The sequence below is a fragment of the Choloepus didactylus genome, chromosome 18 (assembly GCF_015220235.1).
Source record: "Choloepus didactylus isolate mChoDid1 chromosome 18, mChoDid1.pri, whole genome shotgun sequence".
Taxonomy (NCBI): domain Eukaryota; kingdom Metazoa; phylum Chordata; class Mammalia; order Pilosa; family Megalonychidae; genus Choloepus; species Choloepus didactylus.
This window is the reverse complement of record NC_051324.1, coordinates 30,806,747-30,832,857: the sequence shown is the minus strand read 5'-3', so window position 1 is coordinate 30,832,857 and position 26,111 is coordinate 30,806,747. Positions and strand designations below refer to the sequence as shown.

Genomic DNA, 26,111 nt, shown 5'->3' with positions numbered 1-26,111 from the left:
TGAGGATTCAATGAGTTAAAAAAGTGAAGCTCTTAGGACCCTGGCTGGCACATGGTGAGCATTCAGTGAATGTTGGCTGTTACCATTCCCTTGAGAGGTTCTCTTTTATTAGAGAGTGCTCACCAGGTGAGTGGCATTTTGGGAATTCAAAGATGAATAGCTGATGTCAGAACATTTATATAGGAAGTGCTAAGCATATAATTTTGGAAATTGATGAATATACTGAATTAAGGAGCTCATAGTCTAGTGTGGGAGATAAGTAGGCAAACTCAAAATAATAATCCAAAATGAGAAGCAATCATGGGGGTGTGAATAAAGTCCTGTGGGGTAGCACAGAAGAGGGATCAGTAATCTCTGCCAGGCCCCTCCACCCAGGAAGTCTCCACCCAGGAAGTTTTGTGGGGTGGCACAGAGGCCCCTCCGTAATTCTTAGCTTTATTAAATTGGGGATATGTTTACAGATATATCTCATGATCCCTCATGAACCATTTATATCTAAACTTTTCAGAACCAGTTTTATCTTTTCAGCATGTTCTGCCGTAGAGGATATTGAGTCCCTAAGAACCACTCACTGTCTTACAGCCTCAATTGTCTGAAATTGATTTCTTTTAAGCTTTGAGGACTTCACCTTAGTTTTCATGTTCTGGCATGTATTTGATCTACAAGTACTAAGCTCTTCAAATCTATAATCCTTTGGGAAGGGGTGTACATTAAACAAGTAACTGGAGTTAATTATTGAGCAAATTCCTTCTTGGAGAAGCTTATTTAAGAGAAGACTTGGGGGCTTGTTCAGTGTGCCCGTTCTTTCCTACCTCTATACCTCTACTGCCCCTACACTTAGACAGTCTCTTTATTTTCCCCTTTGCCCTTTTTTTCCTGTCCTGTGTGTTTGTACAGGGGGAGCGGTGCCACCCAGCATGGAAGAGAACCTGTGTAAGATCTGTATGGACTCACCCATTGACTGTGTTCTGCTGGAGTGTGGCCACATGGTAACCTGCACCAAATGTGGCAAGCGCATGAATGAGTGTCCCATCTGCCGACAGTATGTGATCCGAGCAGTGCACGTCTTCCGATCCTGAGGGCTTGCATCGGCTTCTTCCGTGCCTTACTGGGACACAGCCCTGGGTGTCTGGGTTCAGGGTTGGCCAGCTTGTAGAGGGATGGGCTAACAGAAGAATATTTGCAGAATGTTCCCCAAACCTGGGCAGGCAAAGATGCCATGTCACCCTGGGTTTGCCTTTCTTGCCATGGGGGTTTACCTCTTGGCTGAGCCTGAGGCCATTGGGGACTGCACAAATTGCATGGGCAAATTCCTGTTTTTATGATCTTGGGGTGATAATGGTAATTGACGGGAGAGACTTTCCAGAACTTGTACCATGTCTTCCTTCATTCCTCTAAGAACCTAGATAACTTCTAGTGCAGTTCCACCCTTCTTTCCATTTCCCACCCATCCTCTTGAGACAGTTGCCTCTGTTTCACCAATCAGAAGTCCTGCTAGAAATGGTTCTCTTTCTCTCCAGCACATTTGGATTTATTTCTGGTTTTCTGGCTTTCTACGCTTTAACCTAACTTTGCTAAAGTCTTTGGCTACATTGCCTAAAATCCACTTGTTTCTTTGGACCAAAAGGATGTTAACTTACCAGACCAATAGTCGTCCTCCTTAGGATAGAATTTTGTACCGTAAGTAAACTTAACTCTAGTGCGAAATGAAACAAAAAAGCTGTTGAAAATCTTCAGAGTTGTTAAGAGTTGCTTCCTTCAGTGCTGGGATTGGAAGCTATCAGTCTCCTGACCTGACATTGGGAGCCAACAGAGGATCTGGCTCTCCAGCCTCTGGGAAATTCCAGTCTCATGGGTGCTGCTTCCTCTCTTGGGGCCTGACTGCACCATCTTTAATTTTATGATGAAAGGGGAGGTTTGGGGGGGGGGAGGCAGTGGCTTTCTGCTTAACTTTGACTTCTGATCCTCCTTTTCCAACAGTCAGGAGTCTTAATCTACTTCCCCTGAGATTGAAATCCCTTCCTTTCCCACGGAGTTTCTAAAGCATGGTCTTGCTGACCTCACATTGAAGGCATAGAGACTTGGGCAAAGAGCCTTGCTTTTCTCTACCCAGACTTTTCATGGAAAACGAAACCTGTAAGACAGAGCATCTAAGAGGTATCAGAAGGTACTGAATTAGGTCAGATTCTGTCCTGACAGGCAGTTGAAACCTTAATCCCCCAAACTGCTGGGAAGTCCCTACTCCCATTTCCTTTCTCAGCCTACATTTGGGGGCAGGTCAGGAAGAAGCATTCTCTAGGCCCTTAAAGGAGGACCACGTAGTGGGTACGTGATGTTCTTGAGCCCACTTAGTGTCTTTATACCACTGGAGGAGTGAAGGGCTTAAGGAAAGCCCACTGGAGCTTAGCCAAGTGCAAAACACATGCTGTCAGAAGAACTGTTTGTGCTCTCATTACCAATGGAAGAACTATGCAAACCCTAAACACCTGAGGGCCTTGGCAGAGCCCACTCTGCAGTCAAGATCTCTCAGACTAGAAGAACCAATAACGACTTTGTGAGGCAGTGGGAAAGCCCTACTAAGGAGACCTGTTATATTGGTTCAGACATAGTTATACTTCCCCTCCATCATCATCAACCACTGATTTCCTTTGAGGAAATGAAATAGTTTCAGGAAGTAATTCATCAGCTGAACAGTGGGCCACTTACCTCGGCATTATACCAAGTTCTGGATGATTTGATTCTGGACCACAGCTTTTGTAGGAGTTGGGAGAATCAAGATTCTCCATGAAGACATCTTTTCACCTTTCTGCTGGACAGTAAATACTATAGTTTACAATGCCTGCCAGCTTAGTAAAGGACCACTCATTCAGCTACTCTTCAATTTCACTGTGAAACAGCTCTCTCTATATGCAACTCAGTTAAGATCTAGCAATAACTCCAGGGCAGAAGCTGGCTCTCTGCCTATCATAAGTTGTTTTCTCTGCTGAGGCCCTGCCTCTCCCACCTTACCCCCCACACTCCCTCTTAGTCATGAATTGAAAATAAAGACTCAATGGCTGGTTAGTAACCTCCATAAGAATTAGAACTAATGTCATTCACTCATTCTGGAGAAAGAACTGCCTTAAATCTTTAAATCACTTTTAATGAAGGTTTTCATTTAGGGGAAAAAAGTGTCAAACAACCATGATATTTTGTACCTTCTTTATTGTAACACCAAATCAAAATTGGGAGCTCCAAAATTCTATTCTAGCCAGTATCTCACCCAGGTCGAAAACCTGATTTTATCCTTGAGTCCTCCCCTCCTGCCCCTTATGGGTCCTTGGTCTTAATTATCATGGAAACATCTAATTCTTCCAATGATTCCTTGGCTTTTGCTATGATTGCTGTGAGATCAGTTGAGGCTTATTTTTAAAAGATTGGGGGAAGCTGACTGGTTCATAATACATTGGAATAATTGGATCCAAACTAATGAGAATAAACTGTACAGGAATTAGTGCTCAATATATATAGTTTAAATTTGTTGAAATCTCTTGGATGTGAATGTGTTACTTCAAGTGGCTTATATTGATTCTCAGACTTACTTGGGTGTTAAAGAAAGCCCACGTGTGTATTTTTGTTACAGAACTTTGCTTTATAATTTTGTAATAAAGTTTCATTATAGATGCCTGTCCAATCTGGTGTGAGGATGCCAGAGGTCTGAGTTAAGATTGACAAAAGAAGTGATAGACTACAGGCTCACCCCAGGCCACGTGCACATAGGCATGCTTGGGGGACTGCATTATTTTTGGAGATGCTCGGGCCTTGTCAAGATATTCCTGTTCTACGGTTGAGGAAACTGAAACTTAGTGTTGTGACTTGCCCAAGATCTCAGAGTTAGTATGTGGGAGAGGCCACAGAACAGCCCAGAATAGGATGGGAGCTGGGTAGGAAAAGGAAGAATCCCAAGACTAGATAGGAAGCATCAAGTGATTCGGCAGAGATGAGCCTTAAAGATCTGGGTGGAAAAGAATCTGAGGCCAGCTAGTGAGCCCAGTCAGGTCCTCAGGTTACAATGGCAGACATGGTAGCTTCTGCATACAGCTAAGGTAAGTTTGTTGGAGTGTGGCTGTGGCTCAGAAGGTTGGCCCGACCTCGCAGGCAGACTGCTGTGTGCACAGGCCTGTACACACCTCCCTGATCAGGTACCCAAGGGGAGGGGAGGAGACTCCTGAGTATACAGCCCTTGAAAGAACAAGATTATGTGCACATCTGCCCTGTGCCTGAGGAGAGAAGAGGCTGAGCCACTGCGCTTTGTCCTTGCTGCTCTGAGGGTTGACTTGCCAGCACCCAGTTATGCCTCTGCCTGCTGCTATCCAGCAGAACCTAAAGGCTCAAAAGAGGGGAGGTCTCTAACACTGCTGGGTAGATTTATGATGATGTTGCTTAGGGTCACATGGAAATTTATGAAAGGATACAAAATTGAACATACAATATAATCTCAGAAGGAAAAACATCAGAAACACTGGAGGGAAATACACAAATATATTACTAACAGTCCATTTCAGATAGCGCACAATAAAACGGGAAGGGCCAAGGGGCTGAGCTCATTACTGAAATGATCACCTGCAGCTGGCAGAGCCCCTTTGCTGTGAGGGGGCACCTTGAGTGGGAGCGACCAGTAAGGGCAGGTGGGGCTGGGTCTCCATCAGCCGGGCCAGAGGGCAGTGCCAGTGTCTTGTCAGCAGGATCCCAAGAGGAGAAGCTTGTTCTGCTACCCTGTCCAGTTGACCTGAGGAGCCTTGGAGGGATGGAAATCTATGTAGGTCAGTGCTCAAGGGAGGAACAGCTTTTGTCTCCACAGAGAATGAAATAAAAAGAATGTCTTTATTTTCATCGTTGAAGCCAGACCGAATAGGGCCTACTGAAAAACCCCAAATGTCCTGGACTCTAGTCAGGGCAATACCCTCCCCTCCTACCTCTTCCCTCTACCCCTCAAACACATTTCAACAGTAGGTGGAAGCCAAGGTCAATCAGATTAATGCTAGTCTCCCAGCTGACTGGCAAGCAGCCTTACAGCAGAGTAGTACCTTGGTTCAATACACCAGTGGGGGGAGGTGGTGGTCTTCAATCTTGGGGTCCCAGATACTCATGCATGTCTCAGAGGTTAAGTCACAGTAACCCACCACACGGGAGATGGACAAAAAGCCTGCTAATGTGTACATAATTAGGAAAAGGAACTGATCCGCAAGGGTCAGCAGGACTAGGACATGGAAGCCCGGCTGTCACCACAGGGTGACCTAACGCAGCCTGGTCTCTGAACAGTGCTATCAGAGGCAGATGCTTAGTTGTGGAAGTGGTCTGACATAGCCTTCTGAAATGACAGGCCAAGGCCCATCTCCTGGGTAGGGTCTGGACACGCCACTGTTGTTTTTTTTCCTTTATGTGCCAGACAGGCTCTGTGCTTAGTGCTTTAGATATGAGTTCATTTACTCTTTAGAGTGACTCTATGATACAGGTACAATTCCTATCCCCTTTCTATTTGGAGAAATGGAGGCTCAACATGTTTAGTCGTTTGCCTAAAATCACAGAGCTATTCAGCTTCGGGGCTGGGATTTGAACCTGTGCTGTCCAATATGGCCATCACTAGCTACACAGGACTATTTAAATTTGAATTAAAATTAAAAATTTAATTTCTTAGCTGTACTAGCCCCATTTCAAGTACTCAACAGCTATATGTGGCTAGTGGCTATCATTGAATAGTACAGATTTATAGATCTTTTCATTGTCACAAAATTCTATTGAATAGTACTTGTTTACTCTAAATTGTCTTCCTTTTATTCTTCAAATGACGCAGCCTTATGTGGCATGGGAGCCATTCTTTGTAAGCAGGTTGTGTACATTTGTTCTACATAGCTTGGTATGGATTTTTAATTATAAAGAGTGGTCTCATTTCCAGATTTGGAAGACAGATCCTCCCAGAGCTTTGTATCACCCCCAGAGCCCCCAAATCCTCCCTTCTTAAAGGCCCCATTTTCCAACCTAATCCTGGTCCTCCTTGCTACCCTCCTGCAAGCCAGAGACCCACACACTGTAATTGGGGAGCACAGAGAATCAAGTCATGAAAGTTCATTTTGTTTTCTTTCAAACGAGGCTTCATTCCTGGCAAAAGGGACCAGGATGAATACAAGTTTTGCCAAACATAAAATGCATTTCTGAAAGTAGTCTTTTAAATAAAACTTATGCCAGGTTGGCTTTGTGAGCAGAGCTTCAATAACCCAGCCTTCACTCCTTTAATCACCAGGGAAATTTAAAAGGGTGCAGATTGGGAAAGGACAGAGAGAACTGCAAGATATTTTATTTATTAAAGAAAATAACTGAGCTTCTCTTTAAAGAAAACAAAAAGACCAGGAAGAGAAACTGATTTCATTTGTGGTACCCATAGCAACTAATTCCTGGTCCAGAAGAGACCATTAATGGTGGGTTTTAGAAGATGCATTGCTTGGAAAAGAAGCCCATTCCCACCCTGTTCTGCTCCTCTGTCTACCCGGCTCCAGCCTAAGCCCAGACTGGTAGTAGAATAGGGGAGAGTATTGCCCAAGGGAAGACAGCTGTCCTAGCAGGGAGCTACCAGTCTCCGTTTCTGGATACACGCCCAAATCCAGTCTGAGGAGACCTGCTGGGCCTCAGAGTTCTTGTCCCCACTGCCCAGCACATGTGTGGCTGAGGCCACGTCAAATTCCTGTACCAGGTCCCCATCGAATGCCACAAAGTAGCGTCTGAGACGGCTGAAGTCTGGTGTGGAGGGTGGCAGGTAGAGCCGTACCCCAGTGAAGATGTCCAGCAGCACCTGTAAATGCAGAGAGGGCAAGGTAGGGTCAGAAGTGGGGCCGGGCCCGGACTGGGTGCAGATGTGTCCAGTCTCCACCTGGATCAGACAGGACAGGAGGAAGGAGGCCAGAGTAAGAACCAAAGCCAGAACTGGGGGAGCCTAGAGGTCAGGACAGAAGAGAGTTTACTGGAGAAAAGGCAGGGCCATCGATATCCCATCCTCCAGCCACTCGAAATGACAAAGCACTAAAAATCCCCTTCACTGCCCCCAGGGGAAAGGGAGGGGTGGAGGACAGGCTCCAGTATTTGGGACGCTGACAGTCCCAGCAGCTCTCTGGATATGGGAAAAGTACTTCTCTCCAAGAGCCATCCAGGAGCTGCTGGTCAGGGCCAGTGGCTTTCAGACTCAGTGTCCCTTGACTCAGTGATGTTCCTGGAATATCTTAGTCCACTCTACAGAACTAGCCTAGACTGAGGGTGGGAGGGGTCAAAAGCCCTGCTCCTGACTGTGGATGGGTTTAGGCCCTGGCTGGCCAGACCTCGGTGCTTCTCCTTGGTGAGGAGGGGCAGTTGCACTGTGTATTGGTCAAGTGTTTCCTTCTCTATCTGCCCTCTGGACCATAAGCTTTCCCAGGGTTGAGCCAGGACTCAACTTAGTTCCTGGCCTCAGTGGGTGCTCAATAGATGTTGCTAAATCAAAGAATGAATATAAAAGAGAAAAAGGCTCCTCAGGTAGGACAGTCACCAAGCCAGGGCCCTCTTCTCTCCTTGCTGGCTGGACCTGCTCCCACATGACCACAAACTCACACTGCTGCACGCCCATCCCCAGACTGGGCTTTCTCCCTTTTAATGTAAATTGTGACTTGGGACCAGCAGCTGGGTGGGCCCCTTCAGCTCTCTTGGCTAGGCCAGGCTGTTCTATCTCCTGCCTGCTGGCACAGCTCTCCTTCCTCTCTGCTCGCTGGCTGGCCGCCTCTGCAAGGCAACAAGAAGGCACAGGATGGAGCAGCAGCACTGCCAGCCCGGCCCAGGATAGAGCAACAGCTACAGGAAGGGAAGGGGCTTAGCCAATGTCCCCAGGAATACCTCTGCTCATCTTTCAAAGTTCATGGGCAGAGGAGCTGGGGACATGAGGCCCTGGGCCAAACAGGCTCCCTGATGCGTTCCTATTCTTAATCTCACCTTTGTCTGGCACGGGGGCTCATCAGGAGCTTTCCTCTTCTCTCCTACTTTCACAGAAGACTTCATGGTCCGCTTCTCTCCCACGTTCACAGAAGAAGACTTTGCAGTCAGCTTATTTCCTGCAGGAGAGCACTCCGGATAAGAACAAAGAAGACAGTTGGGGGAGATGATGATGGTCCCAGGGCAGCTGGGGGAAGGGCCAGGCCCTTCCTCTGCCATGAGTGTGGGTGAGAGGGGAAGGAAGAGTTCTAAATGCTTTAGTTCAAGGGTGGCTCATTCCCTAGGTCAGCCTGGCTCTTCCAGGATATGGTCACTCAGGTTTACTGAGCAGACAGAGGGACCTAGCAGAACAGCTTCTAGCCCATGGCTGGACACACAACAGGAATGCAGACATTAGCTATGGTAGACAGAAGCACATGATCTGAGCTGGAATGTGAGCCTGGATCCCTGCCCCTAGAGCTCCTGGTTCCCCAGGAGAAGACTGAGTCCTCTGCCCCTCACAGCACCCTCTTTATCACCCCAGCTCCTTCCTTACCCTTATCTCCTTTGCTGTTGAGGCTACTCAGTTTCCCTTCTGCCTTCTTGGTACTGGCAGAAGGCTTGTTGGGGGAGGCTCTGGGGGCCTTGCAGGACACGGCAGGCCCTGAGGTTCCCTCGTTCTCTCCACTGCTGCCCCCTGTAGTGGAGCTCCCTTCATCTCCGGCCATAACAGTGAAGTCTGCCCTCTCCTTGGACAACTGGTACAGTTCCTGAGGAAGGGGAAGGGAGAACGCCAGGTGGTATTCCCTTCTCAGACACTGGCCTCAGTGTCTGTCTGTGTGGTGTGTCTTAGGCTTATGCAGCTGGGGAACAGAGATGAGAAAGAAAAATAGCAGGGAAAAGCAGTTGGCTTCCTTAGTGCTTTCCCAAACTTTGCTCTTGTATCTTGAGTAACAGCATACAAACTACTGTTCTCTGTACTCCAGTTCTTATGAGTCAAGTGGGGACCGTAGTCTGGGGCCAACCCCTCACAATGAGGCTACTCTTACATGGAAGTCCTACTCTTTAGGACCAAGGGCTGTTCGATGGGGTGTGATAAATGCAAAGCTCTGCACTCGGAAACCAAGAGGAGGCCAAGTGCTGCTGCTCCTCGCCCTGTAACCATCTGGTCTCCCTTTCTAACTGCCCTTCCTTACCCTGTGTCAGGGGAATGGGAGAAAGGAGAGGTAGAGGACATGTGAACAGGTCCAAGGCTCCAAGATTGGGACAAGAGGGTGGAAGAAGGAGCTGGCACCTTGAGTTGGGGGAGGTTAGTGGCAGATTTCCAGTCCTTATCATCGCGGATTCGGGTGCAGCGAGGGAATCGGATGGAGATCCCATCGGCTGTGTGAGCCTCAGATTTGGAGAATTCAGCCCCTGTGATTTCCCACACGGCAGCTTTCTGTCAGGAGTAAGGCAGGTTAGTCACTGGTTAAGAGAACATCTCCCAACCAGCGAGAAGTAATACAGAACAGTTAAAACAAAACAAACAAAACAAGTGCTGGGCTAACAGTTAGGAGACCTGGGCTCTAATCCTGTTGCTGCAGCCACCAAGTGACCTTGGAGAAATCCTGGGCCTCAGTTTCTCTGTGGGTAAGGGGAGGGACTGGGCCAAGATGCTTCTAGAGCAGACCCTCTGTGCCTAGGGGATGGGTACGCTCTTCCTCTCTACTGCTGACGATTACTCAGTGCTGATGGTTCCCCCCACCCCTAGTGTCTGTCCCTTGGCTTAACAGTTCAGATCCCCATTCCTGAGTGGACTTCCAGTGAGGATGAGAGGGCTTCCCTGTGACACTTGAGAATCTGCAAGCTAATTTTGTGGGCTGGAGGACCCCAGGCCATAGGGATGATACCTTTGGGTCTGGGACGATGAAGTCAGGATAGTAGATCTTGTTGATTCTCAGCCAGCTGGGTATCTTACTAGGGTCCTGGAGGAGAAAAGATGCAGTCCTGGGTTGTTCTAAAGCTGGAACAAGGCTTAAACCCCCTTTCTTGGTAATGGAATTATGAGGAGGTGATTTAGCAGAAGGGGCTGCCTCTCACCCCATGTACCCTCCTGACCAGGGAGTACAAAGGCCAGCTGCCTCGGATTGCTCCACAGGGCAGGCACTCAGAGACTTAGGAAGCCTAGTACTGCCCCCATGGCAAAGCAGCAGCTCTCCTTTCTGGGAAGATAGATAAATGACAACCTGCAGTTCCCAAAGCACAACCTGTCTCAATAATGCTGGATGGTCTGGAGGCCAGGGCCAAGTGGGTCCTTCCCTCACCTTGCTGATCTTTATCATGTCGAGTTCCTTCTGCAGGCGGGCGAGCGTTGCGTCATCGTGGCCTCCTGCACACTTGGTGACTGTGCACCACTTCTGGCTGCCAGGGTCATAGCAGCCCATGAGGAAGATCGACATCATGCCACCTGGGAGGGGGCAAGGGCTCAGTTCTGGGTTGGAAGGGGACCCCAACAAAGCCCCACATGCCCAGGGAAAGGCTGCCTACTGGAGAGGAAGAAGCCTGGGCCTTGGTATGAGAGTACCAGAAATCATCTCTTGGATCCACCTCTTACTAGCTACGTTTGTAATTTTGACTTCACCTTCCTGAACCCCAGTTTAATCTTCAATAAAATAGGGATAACCACACCCATCTTATAGGGCACTGGTGAAAAATAAAAGGAATTGAATAGTGCCTGGCACAAAAGCACTAGATCCTCAGGCCCCAGCTTCCCCTCCGGTTAAGAAACAGAGACTTCCCCCAAGCAGAAAGCTGTAAGGACCTGAAGATATAGTTGGTGGGGAGATTCCTTGTGCCAAGCCACCACAGGGTATTCTTGCCTGACCTCTCCTGGCCCAGGTCTGCAGCTCTCAAATGTCTCTGCCTGAGGTGACGGGACAGGTGGGAGCCCCCTGTCTCAGGACTTTGGAAGTCATGACTGGCCAGCTGGAGATGAAGCCAGTCATAAGGCCAGCCTGTACCCTGAGTGGTACCTTCCAAAGAAGTACCATCCCAGGACCAGGGCCACCCTGACCTTTGCTCCCATGCCCAAAGAAGGCCCCAAGGACCACCAGGTCAGCTGTGTCAGCCATGGTCCCCTCGTTCAAATAGTCCTTCTTCACTTTCAGCCAATGCCGCTTCCCAGGCTCATATGTACCCTGAGAGGGGAGCAAGAGAGAGAACAAGAACTAGAATGGAAACTCCATGAGGGTGGGGATTTATCTTTTCACTGCTGCATACCCAGTTCTATCACAGTGCCTGCTTACTCTGGGGGAAGATGCCTTAGGCTCCAGGCACTACAGGAGACACACACAAAACCTATCCTCCAGATCCTAAAGAGGGTGTATCCAAAACCAGGAAGGGTCCCCTCAGAATCCACCCCCAACCACCTAAGACTACCACTGCCATCTCCTGGCCAGGGCTGGAAAGTCTCAGGGGAGAGGGTTGAGAGTTTCTGCCAGAGAAAGCAAAGGATGCGGTCACGCTACCTTCACGTCCTTCAGCACCAGCCCTTCCAGCCCCTCTCGGATCACCCGGTTTATCATGTCGGCCAAGTCTGAAGCTTTCTGAGGGACAACGGGAGAGACGTCTGAGGTTGGTGTAAAAACAGAAAGGGTGGTGTGGGAGTGAGGAGGAGACTGTTCCTTTTCACAGGGAACTCCCAACCAGAGAGCTGCTGTGGCTTTGAGACCTAGGGCACCTGTCTGGGAAGGATGTTCCATGCACTGCCCTCCTTGGTGGAAGCTAGTGGTCAATACACAGAAATAGCCAAAGGCAAAACCATCAGAAGCCCACTCAGTCATCCAGCCACACCTGACCCAAGGGCTTCTCTGCCTTGCTTTCCAACCTGCCTAGGGTAGACTCTCTGCTCACCGTGACTTGCTTCATTTCTGAGAACATGATCCGGTTGGGAATTTCAACCATGTTGTCATGAAGAAACTTCCGCCGCTCATGCAGAGGCCTAAGAAAGAACGGAGAGCCAAGGTCTGGCCAGGATCCCTCCCCACCCCCAATGGGAGTTCTGGGAGGGAAGGGGCACAATGATACAACTGCTGCTTCAAGAGAGGGTGAAATGCTCACATGCTGACAGTTATGCTTGTCAAGGGCTGCAAGGGCTCCATCTTGCCCAAAGATGGACATCTGTGAGCTGAGGTAGCGAGCACTTCAGTTGAAGTTTCTGTTTCTACTTCATCCTCCAGAGTCAAGGGAGAACTGGTCTCTAGCTAAACAGATCTGACAAATTCTGGTCCCATTTGAAACGACTCAGACTCTCATTTTGTTTTTTTAGCCCCTGCTCTCTGCTTCACCCCAACCCCAAGGCCGACTGCTCCTCAGGTCTGCAGGCTGAGACAGCGCCTCGGGAGCTGAACCCTAAACCCCAACTCCTACCCCAGCACTTCTTTCTCTCCCCTATTTCCTTCCCCTTATACACTAAGGGATGTGGGCACAGTGGGCAGAGTGGGGGCAGTGATAACATTTCTAAGTGTGGCAGGAGCCAATACTGCTTTCTGCAACCCAGGAGTTTTGATGTGGCAGAGTCAAGACTACTGGTTCTCTCAAAGACAGACCCACCCACTGCCTCCTCAACAGTTAGGAGCTTCCTGGTGTCAGCCTCTCCTGAAATCAAAACCTCTGAGCTGAAAACCAACTGCCTTATACCCCTATGGGCGCTGTTGGAGAAATAAACTGAAACCCTACTGTGCTCAGCGTCTACTTCTCTGCAACAGTTCATTTTCCTGTAGCAGTGAAACTTCACTGGAGGTTTGGGTTTGCTCTGTGACTTAAGGAATCAGGGACAAGATGCAGTCAACACAGTGGCTCTTCCTCACACTGACTGGGTAGTTTAACTATAACAATTGTGCTACCTCTCAGGTCCCTCTTGCCTCTGCTCCTGGCAAGCTCCTAGGCCAACAAGCAGATGCTTCAGTCCCTTCCTCTCCCTCCTTTCCAACCTGAACCTCACCTCCCCACCCAGGAACTGAAAATAGATTCCTGGCAGTTCCTGGGTTTAAAGATGCTAGCCAATCTCACCTGTCCATTAAGCTGACATCATTGAAGTAGATACAATCAAAAACAAACAGGCAGACATTAGCATCTTGGAAGGCACCTTTCTGTAAGAGAAAATGAGGCAGCAGGTACAGGAGGGATGGAAGTAAAAGGGCATTAAAGATAGGGAGAACCAGCTCATTGTTGCAGGCCCTCTGAGCACCTGATCGAAGAGTCTTATTTGTAAAATCTTTGGAGCTCCTGGGCCATAAGGGCACTCAGCAGACAGTGCTGAATTGAAACCAACCCAATTAGAAGTAGGTTCCCAATAATAGCTCCTCTTTATGCCAAAAAAAGGATGCATTTAAGCTGAGGGCTAAATTTGGAAATAGTTCAGAAGCAAAGAATAAGCCCTACCCTAAGTAAGTGATACATTCCTCCCCAGACTTGAGAGCACACACACACACACACACACACACACACACGCACATGCACATACACATTCACACTCATTCTTGCACTCATATGTTTGGCCCTGAGCCAGTACCTTGTGCACTCCCAGAGTTCCAAAGGGGAGTGGTTTGCCTGTCTTGTTGTCAATCAGGAGCACCTCAGAGTCCAAGATCATGCTGTGGCCTCCAGGGAAAGCCTGGGGGATATAGTCCTTAAAGTGGGCCACCTGGACGCAGAAGAATCATTTAGGCAAGGGGATAAATGGGCAGCAGGATCCCAAAGCCCAGACACAGCAAAGCTCAGACTCCAAAAGAAACACAGTATATCACAGAATAACAACATGTGGAAGCCCAGCTAAAGTGCAAAACATACACTTGGGCCTTGTCAGCCGCCTGGACAGAAGGAATAGGGTAAGTGTTTTGGTACCTCTGTCTGGACCTGAGATGAAGTCAGCCCACACTGAGTCACTTTCTATGGGCTGTAGAGAAGGCAGAAGTTTGGAAGAAAAAGGAAGAAACAGAGAGCATGGGTGTTTTGGGGAAGGGGATGGGGGGAGACAAACATGGAAGAGAGGGAGGAAAGGTGGGCAAGGCAGAGACCTGTGCCTGCTGCAGAGGGAGAAAGTGCTGGCAGAAAGGGAAGGACTTATACCTTGTGAGGCAGGACAGGCTTGAGACTGCGGCTGAAGTAGCTGAAGTGGCCCCCGTTCTTGTGTACCTGGACTCGCTCCCCATCATACTTGATCTCAGAGAACATGCCATTGGGACATTTCTTCATTGCATACTCGATGGACTTGCAGGCCTCAGCCTTGGGGTGGGGAAAGCAAAGTCTTATAGGAGCTCCAAGCCCTCTGGCCAAGCGGGGGTCCTGGGGACTGACTGCCAGAGTATACACTCAGGGCAGTCCACTTAAAAGTGTTGAGAAGGGGAAAGGCTGGGCAATATGGTATTCTGGTTAGAAAGCATCACCAGAGTTGACACAGGAGCTTGCAATCTGAAGCTATGAATGCAATTAATCGTAGAGAATATAAAATTCCACTAAAACGGCATTTCATCTTTTTCTCAATAATTTTGGATCTTGCAGGGCCCTCTGGCTTATTATTAAACACACTGGTTATCTCAGCACAGGAGGTATGTGGAAATAAGATTAAAGAATGCAGGTGAAAATGAGGCTGGCAGAGTGCCTACTCACCCGCACCATCCTGACTCAAAACAACAGGTACCATTTTGAGCACTTGTGTCAGATCATATACACAATCCCATTTCATCCTTAAAACAACACTTTGTGGTAGACAGTGGTGTTTTCATTTAATGGATGACGAAAGTAAAGTTCAGAGAGGTTAGGTATTTGCGTAAGGTTTCACAGCTACGAAATGAAGGGAATGAGATTTGAATTTAGGCCTGACTCCAAAGCCTGTGTGGTTAACCACTAAGCTAAAACCCATGCTATTCTTCAAATGATAGGTTGTAGAACAGATCCCAGAAAGAATTCCTATAAAAGACAGAAAGGCCACTACTGCAGGTGATTGGGGTCCTATCCCTGGGATGGAGATTTCAATACTTTTGGTGCTGGCAGTCCCAGTTTGCTAGAAGACAGAGAACACTTCTCTATTCCAAACACAGAATACAAAACCAAGGCTTTGGTACAATGCACAAGACAGTTTCAAAACAAGCATTGTATGCCACTGGAAAAATCCAAAGGAGCTCACAAGTAGGCATGGCAGCATTTATGGTGGGTCCTGTTGCATGGGACAACTAATGTCAGAAAGTATATCCCATTTCTCATGAAATAAGCAGAAGCCCAAGATGATTTCTGTCAGAGCTGGTCTTCATTGCTTAGGCTTTCTCACCCTTCTTCCCAGAAGAAAAGGAGGTCCAAGTTACCCTGTTAGGAAACTGGCTCTGCCACTAACTCTCAGAGCTACTTTGGGGCAGGTCACAGAACCCCAGGGGTTACTTAGCACATCCACCTGTCTCCAGGCAAGTTGACAGATATACCATGCCAGGTGATGCTTCAGAAAATTCGACATCCAAAAAAGGAAACTAAAACTCCAAGGAGATCAACTAACTCATCTAAGATTCAAAAGTTTGTTATAGCAAAGCTGGGACTAAAGTTCAGGTCTCTCCACTAGATAATGCTCTCTTCTTTGTTCATTTCCTCTTTGGGAAATGTCCCTCTGCATCCCCACTTTTCCTTCTCCATACTCCTCCAGTCAACTTCCAAGAGCTATCAACATTCATACTCCAGCAGATCTCACACCAAAGAGCAAGAAACTCAGAGAAGACAGGAGTGGAGAGTATGGGCAGAGCAGTGCTCCTCACCAGCATGGGCTGCACGGGGGTCATCAGTGAGGCCTGGACACTCAGAGTTCGTCTCCGGCCTGGCTCCTTCTCTACTTCCTGCTCATTGCGAAGGACCCGCTCCACCACGTCCCGTAGGTTGCGTGAGGCTTTGAAGGCTTCATAGGCATTGGGGTGGAGGGCATCTAACCTGCGAAGGGGGACAGGAGCAAGGAAACAAAAACCACTGCCTTTGGCTCTGTAGCTTTTCATAGCAGTGTCTGTTCTTGTGGAAAGAATAGGGATCCCAATATATGGGGAAGGGCTTGGTTCTATTGTCTAGACTTTTATAGGAGAAAAAGCTCTTTGAAAATTCAGCTTTTTTGAGAAACTGTGCCTACTTCGATGTCCTCAACAAAGGAGGGGGTTGAATTGGGCAAGAAACTCATACTATACTTACTGAACATACTCCATAGGTGCTGGGATAGTTCCTTTAGATACTTTCAATTGTAACAACTCTTTGTAAAGAGTATTGTTATCTCTATTTTACATATGAGAAAATGGAGACTGAAAAAGTTCAAGTGACTGACCAGGGTCCCACAGGAAATAAGAAGGTAGAATCAGTATTCAATCCCGACTGGAACTCCAATTTGACACTGCTGACAGCTCAGGCTGTCAGAGGAGTTGGTACTTACACATGTTTGGCACCTGAGTTCATCTTCAGATCATGTTTGATCAACCTGATGATGCACTTAAGATCATTGGCTGTGCACCTAGGGGCATAAGGCACATTCAACTTGGTCTTTGAAGAGCTCAGGACTCCCCAACCTTCTTTCCCAAGTGACTCCATCTTCCCAGGTCCATCCCCATTGGACATACTTTGACTGGGGCAGCTCCCCCACCTGGAGGCAATGTCCTGCAGAGCTTGTTGCTGCTCATCCTCCTTGGTGAGCTTGGAAAGCTGCAGGAGAAATTCATCTACCTCCTGGATGGTAAGGAGGCTCTTGGCAGCTGGGGGAAAAGACTTGCTCTGCTCAAAGAAGACTCTGATTGTCTCTGAAACATCACCCTGTCTCCAAAAATCAAAATGCCACTGTTGCAACCCCAGCCATGGCCAAGTGCATCCCTCAACATCCCAGGACTAAAGGTGAATCCAAGATTTTATTCACTGCTCCTGTCTCCAACTCACACATAGCTATCTCACCTGTTAGTGTCCCATCCAACCCACCACTCCTGGAAGGGGCACCTTTATCCACCACAGGATCTGCCCATCTGCCCTAGCTGAGAAGGGAAACAGGAGAACCATCCCAGGGCTAAGCCAATTTGATTCCTGCTCAAGAGTTTGAACAAGGAGACAAATATGATCATCAGATAATGCAGGTGGCTTGAATGGAAACTTTCATGGTGCCAAGGCTGGCATCAAACCAAATCAAGGCTGAATGGAAAGCCCAAGTTAGAGGGATTAAGAGTAATAAAAAATAGAGTCCAGAACCATAAACTAAGAGACAGAGGGAAGTTTCAAAATCCTGACTCTCTAGCTTTAGGCCCTGTAGCTCAGTAGTATGTTTTCAGTTCTCAAAAACTTGTGAAATTAACAGCTATAGCCTTATATTTAGCCTCCCCTTAACAGAAGCTTGTTCAAATGGGTTTCAGTTTCCTAAAACAGTAAGTGCCCCAACCAGAAAAAAGAGACTGCAGTACCCAGTCTGGCAGAACCCCACCTGGAATGCCGTCCACCCTTCCTTTCCTCTGACCTGCTCTAGGTCTCGTGCCATGTCATCTGGATTGCTGTTAAAAATGCGGCTGAAAAGCTTCACAATCTGCTTATCATTCAGGTTGTAAACACTCTTAATGACACCAGGTAGCAGCAGTTTCACTGTTAGGTACACGTCACCGTGGAAACCATCTGGAGACAGACAGAAAAGAACCCTTCTTGAGAAATGGAGCTTAAGCAAATAAATACATAAACTCAAGGAAGCAGAGACTTAGGACCGAAGCAGAGATCTACATATCACTATCTGTGCTCCTAGAGTATAGTGACTTACAAGTCTGTCTTCCCTTCAGTCCATGGATGAACTCCTAGGGGCAGAGCCATGATTTTCACTTTACTGTCCCCAGTAATGAGCACATTACAGATGCTCAGTGACTATTTGTTAGATGAAACTCCCAGTTAGAAAATGCTACTCCAAGCTGTGCATGGAATAAACCTAGTCAAACATGCAAGACAGTCAGTTTTCCTCTTGGTCAAATGGGATGAGTTATTCTCGCCTTCCAAGGACAGAAGAAAGATGCCAAAATGTTCTGAGCAGAATTGGCTATACAACTTGTAGGACCCAGTGAAAAAGGAAAATGCAGGGACCTATGTTCAAAATTATTAATAATTTCAAGACAGTAACAGCAGAGCATTAAACCAAGCATGGGGCTCTGTCAACTACACAGGCTGAATTTCTATGAAGCTGGCCATGGTTCTGAGCCCTTCAGAGGAAAAGTCCAGCTAGGATGCTCATGGCCCCACCTCCTGCAGAACCTTTCTGCAGAAAGTCCTGGATGATCTGGGTCTTCGTGTTGTAGCTAGGATTTTCAGCTACCGTGGCGCACAACTTCCGAAACTCCCGGAGAAGGCAATCCTTGTGCTTGGGGTCACATCTGCTTGAGGACAGGCTAGTCTTAGGAGTAGGGCTTGAGGGAGGTTCATCAAGGTTGTTGGGCTTGGCTGCTGGGGAGAAGAAAAGGGAGAGAGAAACAGCAGAGATGGTTTATTCTGCCTTGCTGAGAAGGAAGAAAAAGGAGGGAAACTAATAGGCACTCTGCTAGTGCTTTATAGGTAGCTTTACTTAATAACCCCAAACAGCCCTTTGGGGTAGATCTCATTATACCCATTTACAGGTAAAGAAATGGAGGTTAAATAATTTCCCCAAATTTCACAACTATTAATAGCAAAGGAGCAATGGCCTCACACCCAAGCACAGGACCATGCTGATGTACATCTTTTTAAGCGGGTGCTTTACAGAAGTCTGCCTTCTTGCCAACAGTGGTCAGGACGATCTGAGAGAGACTGTAAAGCTGACTCCCGAAAAGGCAGGAAGCAGAAGGATGAAGAAATCAAGAGACCTGTTATTCATTGTGAAATCCTTGCAACCGTAGATTGTTAGAGCTGGAAGAAGTCTTAAAGATTATCTAGTTCAAGTCCTTTTACTGATGAGGGGACCAAGACTCGAAAGGGACTTCCAGGGTCACCCACCTCCTCAGTGGCAGAGCCAGGACAAGACCAAGATAGGCAGATCCTACTTCTGCACTCCCAACAGTGCCACCCCCTTGCCACCACCACTCCCTGCACCACCACTTTCTTTTTCTTTCCTATTGTCAAAATAAAAGATATATCAATGTAAAGGGCTTTCTTCCAGATATCTAAAAATAACTATGTACAACTCTTTAGCAGTTTTCTCTCACCTTATGGCCATATACAAAGCAAATTTCATTCTGCAATCTTGTGGCAAAGCCATTAGTAAGCTGGCTGTTGATGCAAGATTCTTCTTGTCTGGGTTTTATAAATTATAAAACCACCCTCATACCTGACCTGGAGTCTAAATAGGATTTTAGGGGACAAAATCTCCAAAACACTGATGTTCAGCCAGATTTCAAAGTAATTGGAATACCACACTTCTTTCAACTCCTCCCAAATTTCCTTCCAGAAACATGCTCTCCTTATTATCACCTGGACTCTTCTGCATTTCTATCTTTGGCCTAACATTAAACAAAAACCAAATCCCAGAGTTTAAAGATAATTAAAATCCAACACAGTCAGGTACCATTGTTGCAACATCATCTCCTTTAGTCCTTGTGAGAACACCGAGGAGCAGACAAAGTAGGGCTGCCATTCCCATTTTCACAGATGAGGGCACAGACTCAGAGCAGTGACATGACTTGCTGTCAAATGACAGTGCTGGGACCAGCACTCAAGTCTTCTGAGTTCTTTCAGTCATATAAAGCTACCTTCCCAAACAACTTCTGACTGTAAGCAGTTTGGCTTTATTTATTGTCTTTAACTGAATAAATCACAAGATTGTCTTCAAACAATAAAAGAGGTAACAGGATATAGGGTAAAAGAGTATAGGTGTTGGAGTTCAACAAACTTCAGTGCAAATACTAACTCCATAATAAGCCTGAAAATCAGCTTTCTCACACATAAATGGGCAGAATAAAATGATTTCCTAGGTTAACTAAAGAACAAATAAAACTACATATGTGAAAGTCTCTAGCAAAATGCTACCTGCTACCTAAGGCCAACACACGATACTGATCTTCCCATCTCCACTCCATACCCCTTGCCCTAGCAAAGGTTTCCTGAATCCCAAAAGAAACAGTAATTCTGTATTTTATATGAAAGAAACCATATGTATGTGTGTGTGCATGTGTGTGTTCTATAAATGAAGAGAAAAGAAAATGTAACACCTTACTGTTTGTCCATCCTGCCAAGAAGATAACAATCATAGCCACAACCCACCCCTGTAGTTAATCGTGATTTCTCAGATTCCAGTTTAAATGTCAACTTTCTCAAAGAAGCCCTCCTTCATTTTCCAGATGATGTTCAGGTCCCCATGAAATACTCCTACAGATCTCTGTTTATACTTCTTCTCCATAGCTTGCACCAAATTATATTTACTAATTTAATATTAATAGTGGCTTCTGGTAATTGCTTATCTTCTCAGTAGACTATCAGCTCCATGAGATGGCCAGGACTGTGTTTTGATCATCATTGTCTTCCCAGTGCCTAGCAGTATGATGGACTTAGTGTAGGCACTCGTATTTGTTAAATAAACTCTGAATACTTATATGTAGTCTACTATGTGCCAGGCACTGAGTAAATGCTTTACAGTTATTATTTCATTTGAGTTTTCATCATGATTTTACAAACCAGGTGTTGTTCCATATGAAACTGAGGGTTCATTTTAAATGTAAGTTTAAATAACTTGTCCAAGTTATACAGCTCACAGTTGCTGAAGACAGAATTTGAATCCAGAACTAACTGATTCCAAAGTCCACACTCTTCATCAATAGATTGTACTGGCCCCCCACAAATAGCAAGTACCCTTCAGATGCTTTTCTCCTTTCTGCCTCGATGTTCCACAAACAGTCCAACCCTTCAAATAAACAGCTGTAAGAACTAAGAAGAGAAATGGGGATGTGGTCCATGCATGACATTTTCCTTTTCCCAAACTTTCAACTCCAGTTCAGGCGAGTTTTGGGATGCAATTTCTTAAAATTCTTTCATTATCAAAAAAAACAAGGAAGTATAAGGCAGGCTATAATAATCTCTGTCTGACCCAGGTAACTATTTCAAGGGAAAAAAGTCTTGGCAAAACAAACAATGAACTTCTGATGCATATGGATTAAAGTGTGCAAAGAAATACCATACAAATGACGTATAGTAGAATTAGAGAATTAGCCATTACTTGTCTCTCCTTAGAGAGAAGCAAATTATTACAGAATGAGGGACTAGATAGCACAGAATTTTCACTTTTAGCCAGATCCTCAAATAGGATACCAAATAAAAGGAAATACACAATAGCTAAAGTAGTCCTAACCTATCTCACCTGCAAAGCCAGAAAACTTCCGGGGATTGTTATTGGTGACAAATGAGGAGCCTTTTGATGGAGATGTCACTTGGCCAGTGGCTGTCAACTTAGCCTGGACAACGGCTTTCTTCTTCGGTGTGCTTGCAGCCTTAGAAGACAGATCTGTAGGATCCCAAAAGAAGGGGAAACCATCCTTTAGTAAAAACTCAAGAAAGCTTCCAATGAATCTATCAACTGCTCTTAGAGCCGTGCTTGGTTAGTTACTACCATAGCACTACCTCAAGGCTGGAGGTTGACTGGTCTTTTTGAGTGGAGGCAGTGTGTGATAGGGTATTGGGGGTAGAGGTGGGAGTGGGAGCTTGTTCTGGGGACAAAGACCCAGATACCATTTGCCTTTACTAGTGACTTAAATTTTCATCAACACTCCCCACCTCTCATCCCATGTACAAAAATCTCCAGAAGTGACAGGACTTGGGGGAAACCAGAAATCACATCTTGAATAAAGACAAAACTTGGGGACTCCAGCTCCATGTAATTAGCCTTGATTTATATACAAACAAAAAGTAAAATGAAGACGACCACAGAACATGTAGGTTTAGCATAGGCAGGGAAATTTCCAGATGAAAATCCAGGGAAATACTCTACATGTATTTTTCTTCCTCTGAATAAGGGATGGGGCAGGAAGTTACAAAGGCTAAGTAATGAAGGGCTAAGGCAGGGCACAGTGGGATGGGAGCCTGAGAATGAAGGATACAGGAAGGAGAATTTTCTTTCCTGGAAGTCTTGCTTCCTTTCAAAGCACAAGGATAGATGCCCATTTTTAGATGGTTTTACAGCTACTGTTAGAGTCCTCCTACAGGATTGAAGATATGAATATTACTTTATGGGTAAGAATCATAACAGCCTTAAGGGACTAATTGGATTTGGAGGTCTCTAAAATATGCATATAGTTGTGCATATGCCATTTGTGTACATTTACATGTCTATGTTTATGCATATATACATGCCTGCATTTTCTAGCTGTCTGCTGAAAGAGTTTAGAAGCAAAGACACCCCAGTGCCAACGAGGTCATCTAGCATTCAGATTTTGGACTCTAATACCAATCCCTACTAACAGGAACCAGGACTCCTCAGAGAAATAGCTGATTCTAGGGCTGGGGTAGGATAAGTACAAGATGAGCCTAACAACATATTGTTATGCCAGAAAGAAACAATTTCAAAACATTTTTTAAAAAAATGATGAGGGCATATCATAAGGATATAGAAGTCAGATTGAAGAGGCTCCTACATATGGGCCAAATGAGTACCCAAATAATTAGGTATAGTAATATATTTTAAGCTGTTGGGAAAAAGTAGCAATCCATAAGTCCATAGAGACAATAAATTCATAGATAAAAAGGGGTGGGTGGGTACTCTATTTTTTTAAAAATGTCAATGTCATAAACGAAAAGGAGGCCCAAGAGATGCGACAAACTAAATGCAGTATCTGATCATAGACTGGGATCTTGTACTGGAGGGGAAAAAAATGTTATTAAATATATTATTGGATCAATTGACAAAACTGGAATAAAGAAGGTAAAGTAGTATATCAATGATAAATGTACTGAGGTTAATAACCGTATCATGGTTATATAAAAGGATATTCCTATTCTTAGGATGCACACACTGTGAAATATTTAAAGGTAAAAGCCCATGATGTATGCAACTTACTTTCAAACAATTCAGGAAAAAAAATTGTGCATGTACCTGTGCGTGTGTAGAGAGAATAGGCTAGGGAGCATATGTGTGAGTGCAAATAATAAAACAGAGTAAAATGTCAACAATAAGTGAATCCGGGTAAAGGGAATACGGATCTTCTTTGCACTATTTTTGTTCTTGCAACTTTCCCCTGAATTTAAAATTATTTCCAAATAAAAAGTTAAAAAGAAGTATAATAGTTAGGGATTCTACTCTCCTTATCCCTTTTCTCTCAGCAGGAGTGAAATGAGAAAACAGTTTTCTCCACCCCACCTGCAATGTGCTGTGTTATCTGTTCCTTCTCATTATCTTCCAGCTCTTCCCAGCCTTCCAGCTCTGTGAGATCCTCAATTTTTTTGGTGGTGGCCCGGGCCCGCTCCAGTTTCTCAAACATGCATTTAATGTGGTACCATTCTTTCATATCACCCCCAGACTCTGAGAAGGGGTTGGGCACCACTTTGCCAATCCGGCATATGCCCTTCACGATCTTTTCTTTGCATTTTTTGCAGCCAGCTGTGCCACGCTTGGCGTAATCCACACAGAATCGTTGCTCGGCCATCTCACTGGGGCCACTGCAGAGTCCCACATGCAACCCTGGCAAGTAAACAAGGCAGGTGGCACGTGATCTTAGACTGCCTCCCTGGAAGGACAGAATGGGCTTTTTTCTCAGAAGGCAGCACCCATGAAGCAGATCCGTTTCTGACCACTGGCTAAATAGTCTGATGTCAGGCCAACGATGTCGTTCTTGGAACAGGCACAGTTCTTTTCGGCTGAATGCACGGAGGGTTTGTGGGAGGAGGATCTTGAAAGCTAAAGTCATACAGCTGCATGGAAGAGTGAGAGGCAGAGTAAATGAGACATAAAGGAGGAGCCAGACTTCCAGTTTCCTCAAAAGCCAAAGGCCTATGTGGTCCAGGCTGACTAATCAAATACCTCCCTAACTATTAAAGGTTCATTCCCTACAGGATGAAGAAGAGTTCCAATAAAGACTGCCTGATTAGTATACACATGCATATCTAGTAAATCACAATCAAGTGAACCCAAATATATAAAAGCTTATTCTGTTTTCTCAAGCCATCATTAATACCTGATACCCATAATGAGTGAGGATGTTTAAGTATTACAATGTCATGAAGTTTCTTCTTAATCGTCAAGAAAAATTACACATGTTCATAAAGTTTTTAATGTGAGATGTAATACATGTCATCCTCTAGAAAACAATTAAGTCATTACATAGATTTGTGATTTAATCAGAAGCCCTATTTTGAGAAGCGGCTAAATAGAGCCTGGAACAGACTGCCTGGGTTCAAACTCAAGCTCAGCCATTTATTAGCTGTGTGACCTCGGTAGGTTTCTTAACCTCTCCATTCATCAGTATCCTCATCTGCAAAATATGGATAACAGTACTTACTCAAAGTATTGTTCCAAGGGTTAAGCTGTTATAACAGAGTTGGACACACAGCAGAGGCTCAATAATGTCAGCTCTTATCATCAAGGAAGAAGTTATTCTTTAAGCAGTGTTTCCCTATGTACAATCATATGCCTGTTTATAATTCAGCATCTTGAGTCAGAATGCTGAAGTAATTGTATGGCAAGAGTCAAAGGAAATGAAAAATCAATTCAAATGGAAACAGGGATTATATCCAGATGATATCCCCTTACCTTCTTATATTGTTCATATTTTCCAATGTATCTTTATAATTCTAATATTTAAAATACTGGAAATCATTTTCAGTTTGACCACCACTTTGTAGTGAAATTGCCATTACATTATAACAAAAAGAAAGTCCTTACTTACCGTAGTGCAACATGGTGCAGGGGAAAACGCAGGGTCTCTGAACTTAGGGAGTCTTGGCAGCTCAAGTCAGATTCTACAGCATACATGCTATGTCACCTTTGAGAAAACCCTTAACTTCTCTGAGTCTGTTTCCTTATTTCTTAAATAGGGGAAATAATACCTCACAGGGTGGTTATGAAAATTAAAATAAGCCCACCGGTGGGCTGGAGACTGGGGGCGGGGGGGGAACGGGGAGTCGCTGGGTCCAAACTCCCTGAAAATGTATACAAAACGTGCATCTTTTTTTTGGACTGAAGGTTCATATGAGATTCACAAAGAGCTCCGTAACTCTCAGAAGTTTAAGAACTACAGAAGTGATGTATGTGTAAGTATCGCAGGACCATAAGAGGAGCTCAGAACTGAAATCTTCCTTAGAAGATAGGTCTAATTATGTCACTCCCCACCCTACGCCCCCGTGAATAATTAAACAAACAGACTTCACATCGCAGCACCCTAGCCTCAGCCTGACAGGAGGCTCTGGGGGCGCTGGGCCACGAGGAGGCACAAAGCCTCTTGGAGGGTACCCGTCTGTCCCAGAGCTCCCAACGGCCGCTGCTCAGCATTTCATCAAAGGAACCCTAGCAGGAACTCGCCGAGGCCTGAAGGCAGCACAGACTGCCACGGGCCGGTGAGCTGCTGCGGGATGGGAAGTGAAACCCCTGCAGCTGCTTTTCCTGAAGGGCCTCCACCACGCTTTCGCGGAGTGGGCAGGGACTACTGGCCCGGGAGCGGCGACCCGACCCCGCAGAAGGGAGGAGGCGTGGAAGCGGGGCCGGTGGAACCCGCGAGCACAGCCGGTGGGGCTGGGGAAGGGGGCACTCTTCAACCCGGCTAGGAGACGCTGGCAGGGAGCGAGAAAGGCTCCCAAACTCCTAGCGAGGCGCAGCAACTTCGTCGCGGGGAGTGTGCAGGCGGGGTTGGGACCTAAGAAGCCTGGAGGCGTCCCAGGGAGCCGTGAACTTCCCAGGCGGACTCCCGGGGGGCTGCCACGTCACGGAGGGTGTGCCCCGGGGCTCCGCAGGCGGGAGGGGGAGGAGCCGAGGGGGCTGGCTCCTGGGCTGCGCCGAGGTTCGGGCCTTGGCCCGCTTCCCTACCTCACTGCCGGCCCCGCCGCGCCGCCCTCACCTGCTTTCCCGGCTCCGGCGCACATCGTAGGCCTCAGGTCCAGGCGCCCACAGGCCGCGGGCAGCCTACGACGGTTGTAGCGCCTGTCTCTTTAAATCCGGGTACTTGAGCTGGTGACAGTGCGCAGGC

General features: G+C 46.4%; 2 protein-coding genes across 16 annotated transcripts in view; one reads left to right on the top strand and one right to left on the bottom strand.

Annotated features, from left to right (window-relative positions):
- The window catches only part of RFFL (ring finger and FYVE like domain containing E3 ubiquitin protein ligase), a 63,665-nt gene extending 59,992 nt beyond the window's left edge, over positions 1–3,673 (top strand). For all 10 annotated transcript variants that reach the window (XM_037808840.1, XM_037808836.1, XM_037808843.1 and 7 more), the window contains one exon: positions 898–3,673. In XM_037808840.1, the coding sequence (XP_037664768.1) occupies positions 898–1,079 (182 nt within the window). In that variant the 3' untranslated portion in view covers positions 1,080–3,673. The remainder of the gene's footprint in view (positions 1–897) is intronic.
- LIG3 (DNA ligase 3) lies at positions 3,188–26,111 on the bottom strand. 6 transcript variants are annotated; one of them, XM_037808830.1, is made up of 20 exons: positions 25,983–26,111; positions 23,294–23,844; positions 21,302–21,445; positions 18,223–18,423; positions 17,462–17,613; positions 16,610–16,776; positions 16,403–16,480; positions 15,750–15,918; positions 14,080–14,235; positions 13,523–13,654; positions 13,021–13,100; positions 11,863–11,950; positions 11,478–11,555; positions 11,024–11,147; positions 10,275–10,417; positions 9,861–9,935; positions 9,263–9,409; positions 8,525–8,738; positions 7,990–8,108; positions 3,188–6,826 (listed from the first exon to the last, which is right to left on the bottom strand). In XM_037808830.1, exons 2-20 carry the CDS (start codon positions 23,838–23,840, stop codon positions 6,593–6,595), a joined length of 3,048 nt encoding a protein of 1,015 aa, XP_037664758.1. In that variant the 5' UTR covers positions 23,841–23,844; positions 25,983–26,111; the 3' UTR covers positions 3,188–6,592. The 6 variants fall into 6 exon arrangements, with proteins under 6 accessions (XP_037664758.1, XP_037664756.1, XP_037664757.1 ...); XM_037808828.1 differs by lacking the exon at positions 25,983–26,111 and adding an exon at positions 24,819–25,875; XM_037808829.1 differs by lacking the exon at positions 25,983–26,111 and adding an exon at positions 24,819–25,874 and having other exon boundaries at positions 18,223–18,420.

What these genes read in the sequence shown, in the direction of transcription:
- LIG3 (XM_037808828.1), bottom strand. Translation starts at nt 24,904, where the DNA reads ATGTATGCTGTAGAATCTGACTTGAGCTGCCAAGACTCCCTAAGTTCA. An exon ending in CTGCAGGACATTGCCTCCAG is followed by an intron (nt 16,481 to 16,609) that starts GTGGGGGAGCTG and finishes TTATGCCCCTAG; the next exon opens with GTGCACAGCCAATGATCTTA. An exon ending in AGCCCCCGTGCCAGACAAAG is followed by an intron (nt 6,827 to 7,989) that starts GTGAGATTAAGA and finishes CTGCATTTACAG; the next exon opens with GTGCTGCTGGACATCTTCAC.